Genomic DNA, 24,543 nt, shown 5'->3' with positions numbered 1-24,543 from the left:
TTTAAAATGTCTTTTGTGTGTATATAACTGAAAAATCCCTTAGTTTCTCAATAAAAGATTATGATGGCTATTAGTTCATAACATGAGCTAGACATAAAGCAAGTAAATTTTCATGAAAAAGTGAAATAGCTCTTTAATGTGGGAATATTAATTCTCTAAAATATACTAGTGAATTTGGCACGTCAAACATACACAGCACAAACATAATTTCAGAGATCTCAATTGAAAACTAATTTAAAATTATTCTACTTTGCTGCTCCCTTTCTTTATACAGTAACCTTCAAATGTATTTAGTCAATCAGCTGAACCCACCTGCTTTGTGTTCCTAAATGGGGAAAATGTATCATTTTTTAAATATACAAGCAATCAAAAATATGTTTCTTAAGGATCATATGTTAAGTTAGCTGCTTATAATGTAAGGTCTGGAATATAGGCTATACTTCATAATACTGACTACAATTTTAGTTCATTATATCTTCAGTTGCGAGAATCAACTCTCCATCTGCCCCCATGCCTGTATGGTAACCTGAAAACAAGGTGCATCAATTTCTGAAGTCAGAGGACTCTGCAAAGCTACACACTCAAGTGAAAGAAAGAGAGGGTTGTTATAGGGCTAGATTTTATTTCTCTGACAGTCACAAAATTGGCAAGAACTGCCTCCACAACTTATTGAAGAATGAAATGAGGAATGGGAGGCAGAGAAATCTGAGATACCAAATGCCTGAAAATAAATGCAATGTGGAAGCATGACAAAGAGGAAATTCCTGTGGTGCTCGTCTTTCTATATTTGTTTTTCTCTTCCTCTCTCTTTTTACTTCTCATATCATAAATCAAAATGACTTCACACCAATTTGCTTTTGTTCTGCCTGATGCTTTGCTATTATATTGACCAGCTTGACTGTTTTGACTGTGTATTTATTCTCTCCTTTCCTGTATTTTTTAGTTTTTTGTTGTTTGGTTTGCTCTGTTTTTTTGTGTTTTTTTTGGGGGGGGGAGTGTTTTTTTTTCTTTTTTTTTTTATTTGCTTGCTTGGGTTTTTTGTTTGTTTTTAATTTTAGACCCTTTATCTTCTTGGCTGTAGCAGTATTTTTTTTTCCTGAAGCCCCCCTGCCAGTGATATGGCCAAGGACCTCCGGAGCTGACTGCCTTTGAATGTATTGAACACTCATGAATGAATACAGAAGGATTATTTTGGTCAGACAATCAGCTTCCATTTTAAGGGCTTTATGTCTTCCTCCACATAAAGATCTCATAGCAGAAACTCAGAAAGGAAATAAAGAAGGAAGATATGAGACTGGAAAGAAAATTCCAGCCGTTTACATGGCAAACAATTTGGGAAGTGCTTTCTTTCCTGTTCTTGAAGGGCAGATGCTCTTTCTTCCCTTTAATAAATACTTTTATTGTCTGCCATTGCATAGCCTTCATCTTAAAAATAGCTAAAAGTCTTTGCCTCCTTTCAGTTTTTTTTTTTCCATTTCTGCTCACACTACACTAGCCATAATCCTTGTGAAGGAACCCTTCATTCTTCTGCAAAGGTAATGATGCAAGTCTCCTCGCATACTCAGGCAGCAGGTATCTACTTCTTGTATTTTTTCTTTACACAATAAAAAGAAGTTAATTACTTATCCTGGATGTCTATCTGTTGCACAGATCACCTTCTTCCTCTATATTTAAGCCTCCTAACCTTTCTCTGCATCTAAGTGGCTGGGAATGCACTACTTCACTTCAAAGTAATTTAATTTTAATGAGCACACCACTCTGAGTGTACACTTCCAAAATAAAAACCATTCCAGAAGAGTGTACAGAGAGTGCTTTCTTCATTAAAATTGAAACACTTTGAACCGAAGAAGCACACTCCATTTTGATGCCAAGGTAGCAAAGCCAGTTTTAATCCAAGCATGTAAGGGATGTACAGGAGATTAGCCAGATGTTCAATTACTCCTCCTAAGAAACTCCATGATGTACTAATATGCCTGCCTTTGCCTATAATTGCATGAGTACTCTTGGATACATACCAAATAGCATAAAACCCCACTGATTTGCACATTTGGAATTTGCAGATCCTTAAGTTTACACTTATCTGGGCAATACTTGCATGTAAATATGGCATTCTCAGACTACCTTTTGAAAGTGTATATGTAATATGCACTTTATATGTAACAAAGCATTTGATTGTTCCCAATGAAGTATTTTCTTGAGAGAAAAATATGCATATATAAAAACTAGGAGAAAGCTTGAGAAGAAAGTTTGTGACACATTGCAGGATTCAACTGACTAAATTTAGGACATCAGCATTTTTGATGTTTATATCTAATCTACTCATTCTGTCTTCCTTTATCACACCTGAAAAAGAGACATCTGCACTGAGGGCACATGATTTCTTTGTCTGGAGTAGATGTCTGAAAGTGGTCTAAAAGTGTGTATTTCTGTCATTGACTATAAGGGGGATCCAAATACGTAAAGCTCTTTTTGCATATCAGAAGGGGAATGCCTACCTTTAGAACCTCCCTGCAGAGTTAAAAGTCAGGGCACATATTCTTGTACTGATACTATAGTTCTATCCCAAAAATCCATCTTCAGTGATCACAATGAATACAAAGTTTAAATAAAAGAGAACATAAAAAGAAAACATAAAAATAATTTAGCCTTCACACAGCTTTGTTTTCTTGGCTATGTTTTTATCTCTATATGCACTTTTTAATTATTTGAATAGACACAATGTTCTAAGGGCTGATTATCTCTGAATGTGCAAAATACAGAAAATAATTGCTTTAATAAATGTAGAAAGGTAAAGATATTACTCAAAAACTATTTTTTTTCCAAACATACTTGATTCTTTGGATGATAGTGCACATGGGTCTGTAAACTGATTCCTTCAAACACGGTACCCTAGTATTTCACTAGTAAGATGGAAATGAAATTTTTTAAGAAATAATGTTATTTTGAGATGTGAAAAAAACTTAAGCTTTATATTTTTTGAAGGGTCCTCTAATTCTGCTGGTTTGGTTTTATGGCCACAAAGACTACCATCCACCACAAAGCTAGTGGGCAAATGAGAACTATTGTATATATGTCAATATATTGTATTTTACTGGGTATCAAGGTGCAAACAGTTATGCCTGCAGCATATTTGTGGCTTCATAATTACACTTCTGGAATCAGCAGCTGGGTCAGATCTTGTCTGAAAATGAGTCACACAACATCTTAAGGTGTTCTGATAAGATGATAAAGGTGTTCTGATAAGATGATAAATTCTCTAACTGCTACATAAACTATTTAACTAACCTTAAATTAAATTAAAAGGAAGAATTGTGTTAACAGAGGTCACAACTGCCTAAGTGCATTTTACTCACATGGTAGTTGACAATTAATGTGTAGTTACATGATAAAAATAATAGTATATGCTAACGCCAGAGAAAGCACCTGGAAACATAAAGTGGAAAACAGTGTAAGAACACAACTCCCTGTATTATGCAGAAGAAACAAAAGGAGGCCTCCACCACCTGTCCTGGGACACCTCTGTTTCTTCAGAAAAATGAAAGGGGAACTGTCCCTATGGAGGGGAAATCCATGATCTTTTATGTTGGACTTCAGCTGGGACAGCAGAATGAGCAGAATGAGTAGGAAGATTCCTATGCTCAACATCACCTCCTTTACTTTGTCCTGTCATGCTCTGTCTGTAAAAACACAGGCAGAATGATCTGAATTTCCTGCTGCAGTGTTTACTGTTCCACAGTGCCTGATAAAGCTTTGTCTTTTGAAAGGTCTTGAAATCTTTTAAAATTATATTGTACTGGACATCAAAAATACTTTGACAATTCGTTGCCCTCTCTATTTTGTTTATGGCAGCACTAAATTTAATCTCGCTGGTTAGTTTTAGCCAACTCCATTTGGGGACTTTACCTCAAGCCTTGCTTTTTATACACTGCACATATATAAAATGCAATCACAGTTTTTATCTGGCTGGATCTGTTCATCTGAATCTGCTTGAGACACTGATTTTCTTCTATGTACATGTTTTTTTCATGTTCCTATCTTCAATTCATTGCAGCACATCCTTATCAAAAGATGAAGTAATGCTATATAATCAAGTAGTGTTGAGAACCACAAAAGCAGACACAAAAGCCAAAACAGTTCCTTTCATTCCTGATCTGCCTAATATCTGTTTTTTTCCTAATACTTTGGAATTCTGCTAGGTTCAGTAAGGTTTAATAACATAACTATTTACAGCTTTCTGGACCAAAATACAACTTTCTAAACCTAATATTTTTACCAAGGTAGAAGAGGCTAAATATTTGCTAGTATATTTTACTACATATTCTACTTCATACTTAGCGGTCCCATCTGAGAATAAAAATTACATACAGAACAGTGATTCAAATGCAGTGTCTAAATTCCATCTCAGAGGCAAGTTTAAAATATGAGACAAATGCAGTAAAAAAAAAGAATAACTCTAAGGAGCAGTGAATTATACTGAGATTTTCAGCCATGTTTTTCAGTGGCCTCAAGAATTGAAATTCTGTGTTAGATGAAGTAATTACTGTCCCAGTTTTTACAAATTAACTAAAGTCTTATTCTTTTAGGTCTCCTAGATGGCCTTTAAGCACCAATGGGAAGAGAGAGGCATTACCAGACTGTGATTCAGACCTCAGGTGGAGTGGATGATATAGTGGCACGTTTATCTTGTCAAGGAATTATGAGTCTTCCTTAGATATCTCACCCATATGTCCAGTCTTGACTGGATCTGAGCCCCTATATCTGACAAAAATTAACTGAAAGACAGTATTGTAGATAGGTAGGAGAGGATACTACAGGAAGGTGATCTTAGCTATCCTCCTTCTGGGATTGCATTAAATTGGAGAAGCACTCCTTTACACCACATGAGATCTATTAACTACTATATTTGAGCTGAAGGAAGTAAATTCTTTAACAATGCCAACTGGCTTTGAAAGAGTCTGTCTGTCTGAGCACTAAGTGGGCAAGCACTTGCACTATCTTTTAGAAATAACTGAAAATTTGCCCCAAGATTTTACATATTCACTTAAGCAATAAACAAAAAGTAGATACTATTTGACTACTTACTTCATTACCCCATACTTCATTTTTCATTTTTTTTTTTTTTTTATGTCTTCTAAAAACTTCTGGTAGTACACACACAATATAAACAGCATGGAGAATATTTCACATTCAAAGCTGGTAAAGGCATCTCTTGAAAATAAACTAAGTTTGATCTTCTGCCCAAACTCTCCAGTCAATCCACCCACAAAACTTCCATTCCATTTTAAAAGTAATATACATAAATATCCCCTCTTTCTGAAGCATTTGCTACAGTTCTGTATCTAACAATTGAAAAGTCAGGTATAGTCTCTGTTTCCCTACACAGACGGGTCCAAACATTGTTGAGTAATAGCTAATGGCAGTAAGTTTGCATATACAGTAACTTATTTTTGCATACATAAGTTCTTTCAGGGATGAGTATGTTCCATGTTTTTCTCATTTGTCTTTTTCTTTCCCACCAAATGCTGGTGAAATGTATTTCCAATTCTTTAGGAGGCCCAAATATGAAATTAATTCCACCTCATTGATGGTTTTGCATAAGTAAAAGCTGAATAGGAATGGCGGTATTTGACACTTAGGTCTGAAGAAACAACATGAGTTATTTTCACTTTTATAGTGTTCAAATCCTACAGAGAGATTGTAGTGATGAACTGAATCCCTTTCGAAGGTTATTCAGTTCACTTTTACAATCTGACTGGAATATAGGATATGAAGTCCACTTGTACCTATTGCACACATCAGTTGTACCAATGCCTGCACACACATGCAAACAATATTTAATCAGTAAATGGTAAAATATTGGCTGGAAAAATCCAAGATTTACATGAGTGAGAGCAGAATCAGACATATCATATCTGAGAGAGATATGATTGTCAGCAATAAAATGGCAAATATTTTCAACTGCATGTGCTTGCAGGTAAGGTCAGTGATTAACACTTGTATCTTGCAGAAATAGTTTTTCTTCTCATAGCAACACAGTATTTTCCAGTGAACTTTACCTGGTAGGTCACGAAATCCTTTGCAGTCGTGTGGAATGTTAAATCTCCCGGACTATAGAGTTTCCTACAGACTGGCTCGGAAAATTTAATCTTGTTTTCTAGGTATAAACACTTCTGATAATAAGAGAAATAGGAACAGCAGTGTATGATCCCAAACAATAATTTATACTGAATTAAAACATTAGCTTCACCCCTTAGACAAAAGACACAATTTGTTGTCTTATCAAATAATTAGAACAACAGAGCATGCAATTTGTTTATGCACCACTGACCTCTAAGGAGCTCATTGATATTGTGGATCCAGTTTCACTTCTTGATAATCCTGTAGTGTCATCTAGCTCAGAGGCAATGAAATTCTTCACTGCTGTGCGGGGTTCAAATGGTAAATTCTGCATATGTTCTTGGCTAGGAAGGTGCTGGTCTAAATTGATATTAAATTGGTCCATTACAGAAGGATTCATATTGAATTCTGGATTAACTTTGTAGTGCAACAGCCTTTCATGAGGCAACGTATCCATGCCTATATTCATTTTGCTCTCATCTTTCAGTGATGGCTGCGTATTTACTGAGCCCCGGGGCATGACTATATAGTCGCTTTCTATCATGCGTTCTTGAGGATGGACTATGTCCATATCTGCACCTCTCAAATTATCATCAGTGCATAAATACACAGTCCTCCGCAACTCACTGTTGTCTTTTTTCAAGCACTGATTGGCCAGTTCACTCATACTCATAGGCATATGGAGACCTGTTGGTTGCTGGATGATGACTTTGGAGATAATGTTTCCAGGCAAAGTAGAATAGCTCATTCCTTCAGGGTTTGGTACCTTCTCCTCCTCTTCATCATTTAGTGAAATTCTAGAAAGTGTTCCTGTTATAGTTGCTGCTCTGCAAGGTCCAATGTCTTTATGCAGAACTGTGGGTCAGATAACAAAATTATTACAACATGACACCATGTCTGCCTAACACTACTTTTTCTTGTGGCTTTATTTAGCAGTGCTTCCTTTACCAGTGCATCTTCTTAAACTCTTTTTCTGTTCATTTAATAACTTTTATTCCACAAATATTGTTATTAGAAGGTTTGATTTTGTTGTCTTTTGGGGTTTATTTCTAGGTCAACATCTCTTAATCTACACAGTATAATGGACAGATCTCTGACTATGCCTCCACCATTTATGTAAGTTAAAAACACTCCTTCATTTATTCCTACTGCTTTATGTAGATCTTAGGTGACCTACAGCTTAAACAAAAGCCTGCCATGTGGAACCTGATTAAGGATTAAAAAAAACAAAAACAAAACACTATGACATCTGTACTGCCATTATTAACTCCACATAACCTCCTCCAAAATGTCAAACAAATTGTCAGGCAGAATAATTTTGTCATCCATTGTAATGACCTACCATAAGATTATAACCATGAACATGTGTTTCTGAGCTCCTAAATGCTTCTTTTTAATGATGTTTGAAATTATTCTGTGTTATTTTTTTATATATATATATAAGTGACAAAAAAGTAACTATATTGGGAAAAAATTGCAAGGACTTTTTTGTCCCAGTTGAAAATATTTTAATTCATACCAGTGCTGGTTTGTGCAATAAAATCCAGCTCATGGGCTGAGACAGTAAGACAACTGGAAGTAACTTTGGTATTACATTTACACCCCTTTTGGCAGCCTAAGGGATGTAATGATCCAGATCATTCCACAAAAAACTGCCTCTCGTGTTTTCATTATGAAACGAACAATTTGCCTTTAAACAACAGAGTGCAAATACCTGACTTCAGCGTGGCTGCTCCATTTGTTCCAATATTACTTGTTAAGACACTTAAGTGATCTGTTCTTAAATCTTTTACTAAACGAAACAGAGATTAAATGTTTATCTAGCAAAGCCTGATCCTAACTGCATTCAAAGTCCATCCCCTTAAGGATGCCCTTGGCAAGGCTTTCCCTACTGCAAGGCCATGTTGGCAAAGGTAAGGAGTAGGAGCTACATGGACCAATGCTGGATTTGCACTTGCTTTGGATGGTGACAGACATGTAATAGTGTTGCAATGCACTACCCTGGTCCCTTCAAAATACGTGTGCATATTAAAACTAATATATATGGAAGAGGTATTACTATATTTCAAGAAAATGAACTGGTGGGTTTTTAAATGTGGGTGACTGGACATTCAAACTTTACCTTAACAAGATCAGCCTTCTTGGCTCCTCATATAGCCAGTGAATAGAGACAGCATGCTTCAGGCAGGTGATGCAGATCAGCTTCTGCCCTGACTCACCCTATGGAGAGGGTCACCCTCTCTTTCTTTCTTTCTCCCTTCATTCAGAAATGAGGGTGTCTAGGTAGGATTGCCTCCCTAGCAAAAACTGTTCTTTGGGAAAATCTCCTAGATTTAAAGATTTCTATAGGGTTGAAATGGTAATTTATTTTGTACTGTACTTTATATAAGCAAGGTTGGAAAATTAATTGTTTTAAATGTGTTATTTTTGGCATGTGGAAACAGACATAGCTGACTAAGTAAAGATTACTACCGACATGTCTTAAAGGACCTCAGCTTGTTCCACTAAAGTGGAATCGAATTTAATTTTCCTGATACCATGTTGCTTAAGCTACTGTTGAGTTCACTTAGAGTGTTAAAAAACTTACCCTTTTAATAACTAACACCAATTGATGCATCCTTTACAGGCATAGCTGTTAAGATACACTATATACATACATTTTTTTTTCAATAACAGAACAATGGGTTCACATTAGCATATGTAGCAGAGCAAGGAAAGTTTTGTGTGTTAAGACTGATCTGTTTTCCATTTGCCTTCAACAGATAATTACTTCCCAGCTGCTGAACTCTAAAAGGCTTTTGTAAGAAAATGAAATAAATGTATTTATGCAGTAGTATCACTTTTCTCTTTACATTTATAAATATGTGTTGTAAACAGTGAAGCCCTGATATTTTTTTAGTTTTCTCTTCACAAGGAAGTAGTACAAGACTTCTTTGTGCTTGCTAAATACTCTCTTGATGGTCTTACCTGACCGACAAGCAATGTCCACATCCTTTTCAAAATCGGTCTGTAACAAGAAACAACGGAACAGGTCAACCATTATTAACTGAAAACTAAACCACAATATCTTTTTGTCAACTAGCACTTCCAAAATGTCCTACTTACAGAGTCATAGTCTCTTAAAAGTGGTTTCTTGTTGCTGGGAAGGTGAAGTGTATTGTTTTACAACAGCAGAGCTTTACAAAGTTTCCTAAAGTATAAGTGGGTGGTTTTCAAAGTATGCTGCCTGACCAGAAAAAATAAAATAAAATAGGTGGAAGTAGAGTATATAATTTTAATAAAACGATACAGTGTATACATTTTTATGTATATGGAAGAGTCACTTCTACATCTCATTGAAGGATCATCGTTAAGGAAGCTTTTCATAGTGATTTTATAAAAAGAAGTATGGAAAATAGTCTGCAATACAAATTACTGTGAATAAGTGCAATCCAATTAGTCCACTCTGTCTGAAACTTTATTAATTTGTTATGAAGTGGTTATTTGTTATGCAACATTCTGTCCACCCTTGCTACTAATGTAATCACATAAAACTTGTACTCTCTGAAAACAACTATTTTTTATTTTATTGGGTAAAAAATTAATTGTAAGAGCTAAGAATGATTTTTAACAGTTGAAAATCCAAGCACACTTTTCCCAATGAAACAAAACTGTTTATCATGTTATAGAATTCAGGTAATTCTTACTGATGTTTTTATTTCCACAGTATGTTTATTATATGAAAAATGTTTAATAAAACAGATCTCTTTCCTCCTTGTGACATCCAAACACTGGGTTCTTTTTGTATCATCATTTTGGAAGGGCATCTTCCAGCTGACACTTGCATTTTTTAGAGCCTGAGCCTGTCCCCATTATAATCAATGAAAAGCTGTCACTGAAATTGGAGGAACCAATGTGTTGTCTTGGTATACTACTTAAATATTAGTAAATCCAAAAATTAGTAAATCCAAACTGCCATTCACTATCATCTCCTTAATTTAAGCCACTAAATAGATTGCCCCTCTAGAATTTCTACCACTTGCTCCTTGTCTGACTTAGTTTGAGGGGAAGATTTATCCAGGCCTAATGATGGGAAAACTCTGAGATCCATCAGTTCTCTTTGCATCAATAGTAGAAAAAGTCATGATATATTTAGATTACTTTCTCATTTTTTTTTTGTAACAACTTTTTGTCATAAAGAACAGTGGTGGAATTCTCTGTCCTCCACTAAATGATCACACTACTAATTTAAAATTTGCCAAGAGATTAAAGCAAACAGATAATGACCTAAACAGACTTATGCTTAAAAATGGTGTTAATATTTAAGCTGTGCATACTGTGCTTTCTATTGTATGTGCTTGCCACATACAATACAGTTTTTTTTATTTTGCATAGGAACACTAAATTCATAGTCAAAAAAAGAAAAAAAAAGCTAACCATGATTTGAGCATGTCCATTAGGAAAAGAACTTGAAGAATCTGCATTGATTGGATCCTGGCAGTTTCTCAGTCGACATCTAAATGCATCTTGAACCTGTGAAAACAATATCTTATACTGATTCTTGTGCAACATCACACACTCTACTCCTGTTAATAAATTAAACTGTATGGAATACAATGCATGACTTTTATTTGGCATATTTAATAAAGCAGAAGCAGTAAACATAAATGCCTATTCCTGCCAGTTCATACAATTTCTATATTTTGTGTCTGCTGCTAAGTCTGTCAGTCTATCACATTAAGACCACAGAATTAGATTTGCCTGGTGATGATCTGGTACTCAAACCAAATCTGTCTCGGGTGACAGTATTTGTCTTTGTCTTCTCATTCAGTTTGGCACAGGTCTGATAGCAGGATTAGTAGATATAATATTAACTGTTGCAAAATAAAATATATCTTCTGCTTAATAAATCTAAGATTCTTGAAAGACAGTTCTTAATAGTTGCTATAATCAGATACATAGTGCTTCCCAATTATAGTTTAAAGAAAAAGCCAATTTGAAAGACTTTACTCATTCCAATCAAAATTTCTATAATTCCATGTATAAGGAATCTCATACATCTCTTCAAAGAGTAAAAGACTTCAGGTCAGGTAAATATCTTCAATGTGATCACAAAAAGAAGAAAAATGAATGTCTGGTCTGATTTCAAAACATCAAGTTTTCCAAAATGTGGTAACGTAAAGTGTGCCTGACCTGTATCATGACTCAGATTCTGATTTTAGGCACTACTCTTGTATTTTTGCACGTGTTTGAGGTTAATTTAATTTGACATCTCCTGGTTGCCACAAATTTAATCTAAGTCTTCTCTCACTTTATCAGTGCTGAAGTCAGGTCACACTTCAGAGTTTTATGCTATCAGCGAAGCACTGGCACAGTGATTTGATTAAAAAAAAAAAATAAATCCTTTCCTCCACAGCATTCCCAGGTGTGTGGAATATCATTGTAAGCCTCATGATGCCTGACCCCAAAGCATTATTACTTTAGAACACACTGTGTGCAGTGGGCCTCCATATGTTTGGGACTCTATGTTCATGAAACCTCCCCAGTTCTGATCGCTTCAGAGATCTCGAGAATCTCATGTCCTACTTTCACTATGTTCTATACTAAAGCAGTGAATTTTGATTTTAGGATATTCTTAAATGTGCATGTTTCTTACAGTGTTTCTAAAGTGCAAACAGATGATTTTAACATGTTAACAGAATGTCAACTGTAGCTGTCTCCATCATATTGACATATGTTGCAACTTCTAGGTGTCCTCACACAAGTCAGAAACAAAAAGGTTGAACTTCCTAAATACCAGCTTATTTTGCTAAGCTGCTTGTTCAACCTTGTTTATGTAAAGACTGTGCTGTCTTTACATTTTACTTTGAAAGAGAAGCTTGTTTTTACCTCCTGCCTTTTAACATCAAGTTACAAGACTTTCTTAGAGCCAGGCAGAACAGGAGAGACAGATGTGATGAACGTGTGATTACCAGGGAAGTAGTTTCCTTAGCAACAGTAACCAACTCTAAGCTTTTATAATTTACCCTCTCCGTACTCATGTACTCTATTTTTCTCTTGTAATACAGAAATGTGGGCTTTAGACGCCAACGATGCATTTAACCCAAATGTTCTCTAGTCAGCAGAGCACAGCAAAATAAGAAAATACATGTGGGTTCCTCCCATTGCCAGCATTAACAGGAGTTACTCAGTGTAATTCAAATTAGTTTTATAGCATCTCATGCTCAAGCAGGTCAGGCAAACCATTTTACTCTGATCAAGAAGCTTCAATGCTAACCTCTCCTATCATTCTCTGTACTGTGACACATACCTTACCATCTTCCGATGCCTAATTAGGTAAGTAAACAGCAAAGAGAGGGGAAAAAAATACTTGGCTCTCTAGGCTAAGAAGGCAAAATAAAGCAGCAATACCTAACTCTTATTTTGCATTTTTCTTTCCTAACTTCCAGGTGGTCTGTAAGGTCTCATGATTAAGAAATATTATATTTTTTTAATATTTGTCATAGAAGTTAGGAGATGCAAGTACAGAAAGATTGAATGTCTTTCCAAAAGACCCTGAATTGCTGGAGGGCAGAAATAGACACAACACAACCCTTCTAGTTGAATGTCTAACTAGTTGTATCTCTTACTCAGTGAACGTCCCTGGCTTCTTTGTCACACAAAATCTTAGATGTAGCATACTAGAGAAAGTAAAAAATGTTTCTAACATTTATTTTCACATCAATATAACTAAGAGGAAAACCAGGAGCTTTATGTATATAATTGTAAAAGTCTGTGTCTTTTTGTAATGTAATGACTATTAAAGCGTAATAAAGCAGGGCTGTCCTCTTCTTTGTTTGAATTTTATGGTGATACACCCCACCTCATATTTTTTCTCCTGACAGTCAGAATTATTGTTTTGCCTGTGCTGCCATGTTATAAATATTAGATCAGTGCTATAGGCTATAACTGAGATAACTTTGTAGCTGTCATCAAGAGTGACAAATATGTTGGCAGGATTTCCCTGACAAGCACTGTCAGAGCTAAATGCTTTTGCAGGAACCTGAGACCATTCTTTCATTAAGGAGGTACCCTGTGCAGTGCAAAGGCTGCATTGCATACCGTGCATGATGGTTACTACCTTGGCTTCTACTCACCTAAAGGTCTCTGGAGCTAGAAAGCCATACTCTTTAGAGCCAGACTGTTATAACTAGAGCTGTCTTTTCTGTGTAGGAACTTGCTGCAGTAAACAATTACATTTTTGCTGCTGCAAACTAGTCCATAGAAGTGCAGACCATACAGACTTTTGAAACAAAATCTGTTTCAAGCACATCAATTCTTTTCTTATTTGCTGTTGTTAAACTACTTTTTATTTGTTTTATTTTCCCATATGGAAAAATATACCTTGATTAGTTTCCCAAGTGTTTTGATCACTCAGTGTCGATAGTAAACTTTTCTTGAAACACCTTCTTGCTTTTTTAGTCCAGAAATGCTTTTGAATAACTCTTGCCAATCATAGGGAATCATGCAATTTGGTTTACCAGTGTTGTAAATATCCTAAAGTTGATAAATAGCTAATGTCAAATACTTCATGCTCTCCAGTCTGTCTCCACCTGCTCATTTTTGACAATCCCACTACCACAGATCTGCCAGCAAAGCTGATGTGTTATGGCTCTCAAACCTGTTTCTATAAGAATTCAAGTTTGTCGATGACACCAAGCTGTGTGGTTCTGTTGATACACTAGAGGGAAGGAATGCCATTCAGAGGGACCTTGACACACTTGTGAGGTGGGCTGATGCCAACCTCATGAAGTTTAACCATGACAAGTGTAAGGTCCTACACCTGGGTCAGAGCAATCCCAGGCACAGCTACAGGTTGGGCAAAAAGGAAATTCATGGTAGTCCTGCGGAGAAGGACTTGGGGGTGTTAGTCAATGAGAAAATGAACATGAGCCAGCAGTGTGCACTCACAGCCCAGAAAGCCAACCGTATTCTGGGCTGCATCAAAAGGAGCGTGACCAGCAGGTCAAGGGAGGTGATCCTGCCCCTCTACTCTGCTCTTGTAAGACCTCACTTGGAGTACTGTGTGCAGTTCTGGTGTCCTCAAAATAAAAAGGGCATGATACTGTTAGAACAAGTCCAGAGGAGGGCCATGAGGATGATCAGGGGACTGGAGCACCTCCTGTATGAAGACAGTCTGAGAAAGTTGGAGCTGTTGAGCCTGGAGAAGAGAAGGCTCAGTGGAGACCTCATAGCAGCCTTCCAATATCTGAAGGGGGCCTACAGTGATGCTGGTGAGGGACTATTCATTAGGGACTGTAGTGATAGGACAAGGGGTAACGGGTTGAAACTTAAACAGCAGAGGTTTAGATTGGATCTAAGGAAGAAATTCTTTCCTGTTAGGGTGGTGAGGTACTGGAATGGGTTGCCCAGGGAGGTAGTGAATGCTCCATCCCTGGCAGTGTTCAAGACCAGGCTGGATGAAGCCTTGGGTGATATGGTTTAGTTTGAGTTGTCCTTGCCCATGGCAGGGGGGTTGGAACTAGATGATCTTGAGGTCCTTTCCAATCCTAACTATTCTATGATTCTATGATTCTAATGTAGGCATTCACCTATATACACAATGTTGTGAAAGCCTGAACTTGTGATTCATTAAAAGCCACCTTTAATCAAGTGGGTGCATTTTATACTCAAACCGACATTCTGAGCCTGTAAGCATCTGATCTTTCTTCTCTCTTTCACTTGCTCCTCTACATCTCAACACAAAATACTTTTTATATTTTCATAGAGCAAGCTGTATATATCACTAAAGAGCAGTTGAGAGATAACAGGAGCACAGCCCTTTAGAAAACCGGGAAGCCATTCCTCACCTCCCTTCGGAGAATACAATGGACCATGACAATAACAAAGCCTTGTAATGAATCAAATACTGCAAAAAGTATCTGAAATAATATTGATCTTTTGTCTGTCATGGCCAGAACTGCAGACATCCAAGTCAGAGCTAGAAGTGGTAACACCACACACGAACTCCAAAGGGATGCCCTATTGAAAAAGAGAAAAGCAGCATTGTAATTTTGTAAAAAAATTATTAAAATCTCACTATTAAAATAAAACATATTTAAGGATGGTACTTTATCAATTTATCTTGAAAATCACAAACAAGAATGTAACAGTGTCGTACTTTATGTTCTAAAGAATATCCCGTATTCAGTTAATAAACACAGTTGTAATTTCTTTTTTTTTGTTAAAAAATATTTAAAAGTGCTCAGCACTCTATACAGTGTTAGAAAACACAGTTATCATCAAAGTATTGTCTCACATGCACTGTATAAGTTTGTAACGAGAAGATGTAAATGATCAGGACTAACATGGCATTACTGGCGGTGGTGGCTGACAAAGCTGTTGTTGAAACTACTCCACACTTGGCACATTTGAGCGTCAAACCGCTATGAGGCTCACTCATCTGACTGCAAACAAACAGAACACCCACAAAAAGAACAAAATATTGAATTGTCACCAAAAAACGTTGCTACTGAAATTTAGATTTTAAATACGTTGTCATGCAGAAAAAGTAAGTAGATGCATTCAGGATGAATGTTCTATGTTGTTGCAAAACTGTACTTTGTACTTTACATTATTGTTACCTTTAAATGTTAATGCTATGGGGCTTCATTTCATGCAGTCTCTTTTTTTTTTTCATTTAAGTAAAAAAGCCCCAGATGTCCAGTGATCAAAACTGCTCAGTACACTGAAGTAAACATAAGCACGTGCTAGGATAGACACACAAAGTGAAATCCCTCTATTCAGACCTGTTAGAAGTCTGTTGTATCCAAACTTGAAAAGGAGTATAGGACACTTAAAGGAGGAGTATGAAGTATGCACAATTACAAACATTACAGGGAAAGAAACCTGCAAAATTTATTCAAGCAGCAAATCAGTGTAGGCGTACTGTATAGTCAGATTTGTACTAGTAATCTGAATGGCCCACTAACATCTGGAGTGATTTTATTCATGCCATATGAAGGTCTGAATACAGGGCTTGAAATGTATGGAATCTCATGAAATAAATATCAGTTGCTACTGAAAAAAGGGTGACCTGTTTTGCATTTTAATAAAACACAGTACACAAGCATTAAGCTCAAAGCATTTTGTATGGACAATTGTACCTCAGCACGTTAGAAGAGTTAAGGGGCAAAACCTGGAATTTAAATTTTCTTTTATATACAACATGCATTCAACTTCTTGAGTTGACTAAATAAGGACTTTTGTTCTTCCTTCTCTTTCTGCTGTCAGAACAAGGAATAACCATAGCTGAGATGTGACAAGGAAGGGTGCTTTACCTATTCCCAGCTGGAAAGTGGTCAATATGGTGTAGGTAGGTAACACTTCAGCTTTTTCCAGTTATTTCAACCAGCGGAACTCCTTTTTATTGCCAAACCCAGCATTCACAAGATTCTTAACATACTGCTCAAAACAACATTGAACTCCAGAGGTTTCCATTTTGATAAACCAAATGGTGGATTTCCACAAAAGAAGTGCAGTATATTTTCTATTAAAATCCTTTTTTTTCCATAATAAAACAGTGAGAATCATGACTCTGTATAAGGTGATCATGGGGTGGAAAAAGAACTCCATGAATCCACAACCGTTTACATCAATTAAAGATTTACATTAATGAATGAAATAGAAAATGTCTTGGATGAGCTTAGCTAAGCTTGAGAAAACATTATCTTTGCTTGGCAATACTTCAACATTATCAGAAGAGACTATTCTTACTTCTATAGATCTGTTTTGCATCTTGCAAATAATAATAGAACTTGATGTGTATATAAACCAAAAATAATCCTCTGTCTGGGCATATATGTGTGCTACCTCTTACGTATTTTGCCCCATTCACTGCTTTAAATCCCACATAAATGACTCCTACAGCTGAACTTTTGACTGAACTTTTGACAGGTGTTAAGTCCAGTGTTTGCCCGAAAGAATGAAGTTGCCTTCCTGAACATGGCTGGCAAGAGATACTTGAGAAATGAGTGACAATCTTTTTCTACAGGAGACCAAATGCTGCACCAACTTCTATGCCCCAAAGAATGACTCAATACCCATCATATGCCAAGTAGTACCAAGTAATGCTGCTGCCAAGCCACCATCTTATACTATCACAAAAGTTAAGATTGTTTATCATTAGGGTATTTACGTGCTTTCCCAGAATAGCTGGACTGCTTCTCACAGAATAATTTATAGCTCTTTATCCATTTATTTTAAAATAAAATACCTCTTTGCTAAGTTGTGCAGTTAGAAAGCAAGTTATTTGTTTCATCAGGGAAGTATAATATAAGCAAATAGATTTCTATACCCTACAACTGAGAAGCCGAATTAAAAAAAAAAAAAAAGATGGAGTTAAATCTAAGCTTGGAAGCTTGGATATACTTAAAAAATGTACAAAGCCAAGTCTGTGGCTGTTCCAACTCTTTAAATCACTGGAAATAGACCAAATGTGAATTTGAAGTTGTGATTCCTAAGTTATTACTTTTCTTGAAATACTTTGAGTAGTTTTATAGTAATCTAGATTTCACCAGTGTTATAACACAGTTAACAGTGTTGGTGGAGCAAAGTAGACAAAGTTAAGAAATTAATGCTTTTTAATGGAAAAGAAGGAAAAGAGAAGAAACGAAATGAAAGGTTTTGGTACATATTTGTCATAATGGTGGTGAAAGAGCTGAAAACCTGAAAGATTTAATTGAATTAATATTAAATGCAAATCACACCAGCTGAAATATTGATCATAAATTTGCTCATCTAACCAATGTATTGAACTTATTAGGAATGCTGCTGTTAGGGAAATTGTAAAATAATTCAAAATGAAGCTGTAATAAATTTACCCATAGCAGTAATACACAGTAAAATGAAGATACCATTGCTTATCCTCATTAGAAATGCAGATATTGGTGGTGTTTACTACAAGGTGGCCCAAAAGACAATACTAGAACATGTAGCTGCAAAAAAAAAAATTACTGAAAGTTTAAATATATTCTCATATGCACTAAGAAGGTGATGATACATTTGTGAAATATTTTTCTGTGATATGGAATGAATCTAGGTTTGCTGCTGCATTTCTTCATATCACTGTAATCCACTGAAAAGCATTCTCTGATATCACCACTGTCACAATCTTTTCTTCTCGTGATAACAAACAGAATTTGAATGTTAATGCAAGTAAATAATCAATAACGCAGAATTTCCATTTACTTTTTTTTAGCTTTAAAACATGTTGTTTTTTACTTTGAAATTCTATTACACGAATTGAGACGAGACATCTATGTAGATATGAATGTAAGAACAACAGCAAATTCTTTGCATAGTCAGAATGGCAGAATAACTTTCACCTCACTAAGGAATATACTGTTGTAGAATATATTTTATAACAGTTTATACATTTCCCTCCACAATAATTACATTTGACAGCTAGACAAAATAATCAGTTCCTCCAGTACACACAGTTCATAAAACTCTTCCTAACTGCAGCTTTACATGTATGACAGTTTTTTGAAACCTTCACTCAGACTTGTTAAATCTTCATTCTTGTTAACTTAATACTGCTGTACTTGTGTTTTATTATCTTTAGTGTGTTTAGTTGCATTCTCTCAGGATAATGCAACAGCAGCTTTTGCAATGAATGGAATCTGTTAGACACACTGTTACACTGATATTAAAGTTCAAAGCACAATCAAAAGCACTTTTGGTGAACATCCATAATTAAAAATCAGTGATATAATTTTAATACGCCTTAAAATAACCTTGTTTTTGCTTACCCCGCTCTGTGTTTAAGCTTTTTATCTAGGATTCCATCTCTGGAAACAAGTTTATTAAATACCAAAATGCCAATCACCATGTTGACCTGTAAAACAGAAAACAAACAGTTGATTTTTCAAGGCCTGAAAGAAAATGTTTTATCCTGTTTCTTCAGAAAAGGCACTTACAGGCCTGCAAAATGCTTCCTGCTACATTTCCAAGTGTTCCTTCAGAAACTGTGTAACACCATCCCTGAGTGCAACAATGGCCATATTCTCAAATGAGTAACAAATGCACACACTGCAACAGGTTTATTTTTGAATCTTGAATTATGCCTTATATATATCAAGTTATATATGTACATGTCTGCTATCCAGAAGCTTAAGTAATGTATCTTTAATGTTGCCTCAGTTTTAATTGCAACTGTATATCCTGTTCAAGGAAAACCAGTGCATTTGAGATGTGCACACAGGGAAGAGCTGTCCAGAACACATGATGACTGTAACCGTGTTCCTTTTTAAGTGTTTATGGACCATGTGGGCATTCCCACTTATGCAGAACCAGCCTGTGGTTTTCCGTATCTTCCTTCCATTAGTCACTACCTACGCTATTGACCAAAATGTGGATCCTGAGCCTTGTTTCTCTGTAGTTTCTTTTCCTTTTTTTTTTTTTTTTTTTTGTGGACAAGATGAATGCTGGGCAGAGTTTGCTTAGCTCCATTAAAGTAAATGGTGTTATGATCACACACATGGGTTGAAGACCTAACCTAAAAAAATAAAAGCAAGTGTTCCAGAAATCAGACTTTGGCACTTACTGGACCTAGCAACGGCATTTAATGGACAGCTTAATGACTGTTATTATCCATTTGTATTACTGAGCTGAACTCTACGAACCTGTCTGTGCATGACCTTGCAAAGAGGTCATACAAAGTTTTGAACCTATTGAATAAATACTCCTTTTCTTATCTATTTTTTAATAGCAAAGGGTAAATCTTCCTTTCAAACAGATTTTTCAATACCTGTGCCAAAATACCTAATTGTTGCCAGTCTGTCCTGCCAACTCTTTTCCAGCTTTTCTTATCCTCACTTTATTTTCAGCATTTGCATTTTTCAGCTGATGTTATGTAATTCTTTTGCTTTGTACACTTAGGCTTAAGTGGCTGCATGGAACAGCTCCTTCCACAGCTACCAGCTAATGGTAAGGCAAAATGCAACTGTGAACTTCAAACGTCTTTGAACAAAGCTTGCCAATTACACAGAGAACATACAGTTCCATGTGAAAATGATGACTGGCTTTTTTGTAAACATCCTTGGCTCCTCTATCATGACAGGGACTGTGAGTTGTACAAAAGGATCCTGGATTGACTCCAGGCAATGATGCGACAAACTCTATGGGAGTAGTAAACATCCATTTCAGGAAAATTTATGTAGCTAAATGCCTATATCTTTGATGATTACTAAGACCTATTCCCTTTTGCAAGGGAAAATCAGAACTAAGTGGTGTTGATAGAGCTATCCTAGTATAAAAGTGGTGGAGTGAAAAGAATAAGATTCAAAATCTGTAAGGGAAAAATGCCAAACAAATTATTGTAAAAAATCCATATGAAGACTGCAGAGCAGATTGCACATGTAAAGTGCAATTCATCTTACCCTGAAGCAGGCACCCGAAATACTTCTGGTGGTTTGAGCACTAAAAGTGCATATTTTTCTCTATTGACAATGAAATATGGCTGGTATAACTAGATTACATGCAGAAATCTACATTGCAGATGTCTACAATTAGGCAAAGTGAATCCTACACCTAAATACATTTCTAGAGATGTGGAAGATTAATACACAAATGAATAACATTTCCCAGCTATGATGATGTTTTCTTTCCCTTCAAAAGCAGTAGCCATGGAGAGCTTGCTGGCTCGTTCCACTCCTTCTGTTGCTTTTGCTGGCACAGTGGTACACTGTCAAGCAGCACTCTATCAAGACTGTCACTGAACTTCACAAGGCAGTGACAATTGCATAGATGCTACTGATAATAACTCACTGATGCTTGTTTTCTGTGCCACTAATCAGTACATTATTCTTTCACAGCTTACTGCGTAAATATGGAGAGATAAGTGGCATAAAGAAGTGATACAGTTAAAAGAATCATGCATTTAAAATACTTAAGGTATGTTTAAAAGTGCTGATCTTAGTATTTACAGCAAAAAAGTAATGCTACTGTATAGCTAAACTTTTCTTAATTTAAATAGCACACTTCACATTTCATACGAAAATACTGGAAATTATATTAATGTTTACCAAGACAACAGCAGCTGCAGGTCCAACGAAAGCATAAAGTAGCCCTCCTTCAAGAGACAGCCAGCAGCTGGAAAGAACATTAAAGAAGAACTAACACAAATTACATATAAGTATAATGCATTGCTAAGAAGGCATTAGTAACTACTACAGCATGAGATTCTTTTGGTGTATGTTTAATCCTACATTTTGGGATTCATATGCTTACACACACAAAAGAATTACTTTGTTGAGATGATGATGTAGAGTTGAAAATTATTTCCATTACCAACTGTTAATGTTTCAGAAGTTTTAATATGAATTATACATATATGGAAATGGCTAAACTCTATTAAGAGCACAATAGAAAATAAGTTTGCAAATCTCTGTTGAATTTCCTCTAACCATGTATGATGAGTTAACTGAACAACATTTGCCAATTAGGTATCTAGAAACATTTTCAGCTTACAATGTCTGAGAGTACTATACTTAAAGCAATGAAAGCTCAAGTACCTGTAACACAGAACTTCAGAAATAAAACAGGCTTCTACAGATCTTCTCATGTATCCTTTAGTAATTGCAGTTAGAACCATGTCTTACAGACAATATTCCCATTAAAGAAAAATCATATATGATCTAACTGTTCTGTATTCTCTGGAATATTTTGCAAACAATGTCAATGTATATTTAAAACCATCTGAAAACTGTATTTTCTTGTGATCTACTAATCTTGCAGTTTGTCATATTGCATCAGGGCTTTCACTGAAAACCATCAAATTTCCAAACAGAGAGCTCTTACAGAATCAAATGCTAAATATTTGATACACCATGATGTAAAGCTTTCCATATCTGCAAAAGATCAGGAGCTTCAGACACTGAAGTAAATGCAGCTGTGCTATTTTCCCAGTGATTACACATTCAAAGAGCTGTGTGTTTATTTGAATGCACGGTCACACCTACATATAAGAAAACGCAAGTATACGCATTCAAATAATTACTTGGATCTCACATCCAGAAACATTCACATCAGAATTATACAAATCTTTTTTATTTTCCAGTACTGTTTTTTATACTTTTGAAAACCAAAGAAATTAAATGCAAGCGCATCATAATATTAATGGCCTGTCAGGGCTGGAATTATGACTGCAAAGAATAAAAGTATTTCCCATTGCACTGAAGCCATGTGAAATCTGCCACAGGGACCCAACTGCATCTGTGCTCAATTCTGGAATGATGAATTGATGCAAATAATTCATATCTTCTTCACTGTTAAAAAGGCAATACATGTCAGGCTGTCCTACATCCTGCCTCAAAAACCAGCTACAGCAGTAATGCTCAATGTATTTTGTAATGTCAAAGAAAAATGCTTTCAAAATTTCCTGCAATTTTTCTTGCTATTTTTCCAAAAGCCAGGTTATTTATTGTGAGCTTCTGAGAGGGGGAAAATATATTGACAGGGCATTTCCCTACCAGTATAAACTTTTAAACTTCATGAAGATGACCACTCTGTGTAACTAATTCATGTAATAAAAATTTTCATGTTTACTGAGAGACAGAAATATCAGTTCATAAAAATTGTTGATGTACTGTATTTGTAACATAATTTCAGTTACCTGTGCTGAATAAAGGGTTAATAAGTTCACTGTTTGGTTTGTTTTTTTGTTGCTTTTTGTTGTTGTTGCCTTTTTTTTCTAATAAATGCAGTTTCTGCCACAAAAAATCTTTAAGACCGGGGGAAAATTGTTCATTTCTTTTCCTATGGCCTTAACAAAATGGCTGTTAAAAACAGTGGCTTCCATGTAGAGGCAAAGCTGTGAAAAAAATGTAGTTTTCCTCTTTTATTTACACAATCTGATTTTTTAGCAATCTGTATTTTCAACAATATGTAATGTTATTATTGCAATATATTCAATATCTGCTAGTTAAAGACTCTGAAATGTGCTTTTTCCCAGTCTTTTTCTGTTGAAGACCTTCTGAAAACAGATTCTCAGGTTCCTTCTTATGCAGTAAGTAAATTGTCAAAGCTTTATTTTTTTTTTCTTCTTCTTTTTCTTTGCTCTGATAGCAATTTTTCCTATCCTTTATAGTTGTTTTTATTTTATTTTCCTATTCTGTCTTCTTTCTCCCTGATCCCCACATAGCAAAAAGCCATATAAATTGATGAGTATTAAAAGCATCCACTGGTGGTTTTATGGGACCAAGTTACATGGTCATAAAATTCTGCTGAGTGATGAAGTATTTGCAGACTTGCTCCTGTATCCTGAGATTCTGCAAGTTGTTTGATGCTCTCCAGTAGATCTGTTCCTTCTCTTATGAGAACATGACTATGTCAGAATTTTATTTTTTGTTGGTAGAATGAATTCCTGTAAGTTATCTGCATTGGCTATTAATATAAAGCACTTTCTGTAAATGTGAGTCTGTCACACAGGTTTATTAATTATAACTTATAGTAGTGGTGCTTTCATACTTGCTTGTCTGAAGAGGTAGCAACAATATTTATTAGACTCACAGAGATACTTGGAAAAAAACAATTAAACTTTCAGATGTATAAATCTTTTTCAGGTATCTTGAAATACATAAAAACTTGTCACTGTCATTTTTTTACCATTTTTATGAAAGCCCCTTCAGCTTCTGTACATGTATCAGTCCAAGTGACTGTGTAAAATGTTTTTCATATGTATTTTTAAATGTACAGTTATATAATTGTTTAATGATTAGGGCTAGATAAAGACAAAAAGACAGAAAGATAAAGACAGAGATTAGAGACTGTTGATCACAGAACTGGTTTGAGTGTGAAGAGTTTATGCCACCCCCATCAGTCATACATATACTGTATGAAACTAAGATCTGCTCTGAAGATCCTCGGGCCTTCTCCCTTTTTTCAAGTTCTTCATTTGTGGGACTATAGGATTGGAATAAATTTATTTATTTTCACTTTTAATTTTCTCTACTTGAAAGCATCATTTTCAAAAATAGTATCTTACAGACCAGGAATAATTTGCAACAGGACCCATTTCTGATGACAGCATGTGTGTAATTGGTTGCAGCCAAACAGGCCAAATATAGCGTAAGCAGTTAAAAACCTCAAAGAAGTGCTTAAGGGAGAGTGAGCAGGACAGGAGCTCTGCTTTTATGCTGCCCAATGGTTATTATGGGGTGCAATTCTTTGCTGCCTTCTGGAGTGGTACAGCACATCAGCTGCTGATGGAGGACGAATCTCCCTTTCCCGCATTCCCTGTTTTCCTTATGCAATTCAAATGTCAAATGCCAAGAAAATGTATTCGCAAGCAAGATGAGAAAGCTTGCATTATGGTTCTGTTTGTCCCTTGTACACTTTCTTTTGTACTGTGTCAGCTGAATTTGAATCCTGGGAGATGAGCTGTTATATGTACAGAGACCTGCTCTT

The 24,543-nt window shown here is 35.7% G+C and overlaps 1 protein-coding gene across 1 annotated transcript in view; it reads right to left on the bottom strand.

Annotated features, from left to right (window-relative positions):
- The window catches only part of ADGRB3 (adhesion G protein-coupled receptor B3), a 461,694-nt gene that overhangs the window by 15,398 nt on the left and 421,753 nt on the right, over nt 1–24,543 (bottom strand). The window contains exons 21-27 of the mRNA XM_013130073.2: nt 21,162–21,228; nt 18,888–18,973; nt 15,444–15,542; nt 14,946–15,117; nt 10,534–10,629; nt 9,085–9,124; nt 6,329–6,972 (exon numbers count right to left, since the gene is read on the bottom strand). Of these exons, the coding sequence (XP_012985527.1) occupies nt 6,329–6,972; nt 9,085–9,124; nt 10,534–10,629; nt 14,946–15,117; nt 15,444–15,542; nt 18,888–18,973; nt 21,162–21,228 (1,204 nt within the window). The remainder of the gene's footprint in view (nt 1–6,328; nt 6,973–9,084; nt 9,125–10,533; nt 10,630–14,945; nt 15,118–15,443; nt 15,543–18,887; nt 18,974–21,161; nt 21,229–24,543) is intronic.

The sequence above is a fragment of the Melopsittacus undulatus genome, chromosome 3, assembly GCF_012275295.1.
Source record: "Melopsittacus undulatus isolate bMelUnd1 chromosome 3, bMelUnd1.mat.Z, whole genome shotgun sequence".
NCBI lineage: Eukaryota > Metazoa > Chordata > Aves > Psittaciformes > Psittaculidae > Melopsittacus > Melopsittacus undulatus.
Note: the sequence above shows the minus strand (reverse complement) of the source record. Positions and strands in the feature narration are given on the sequence as shown.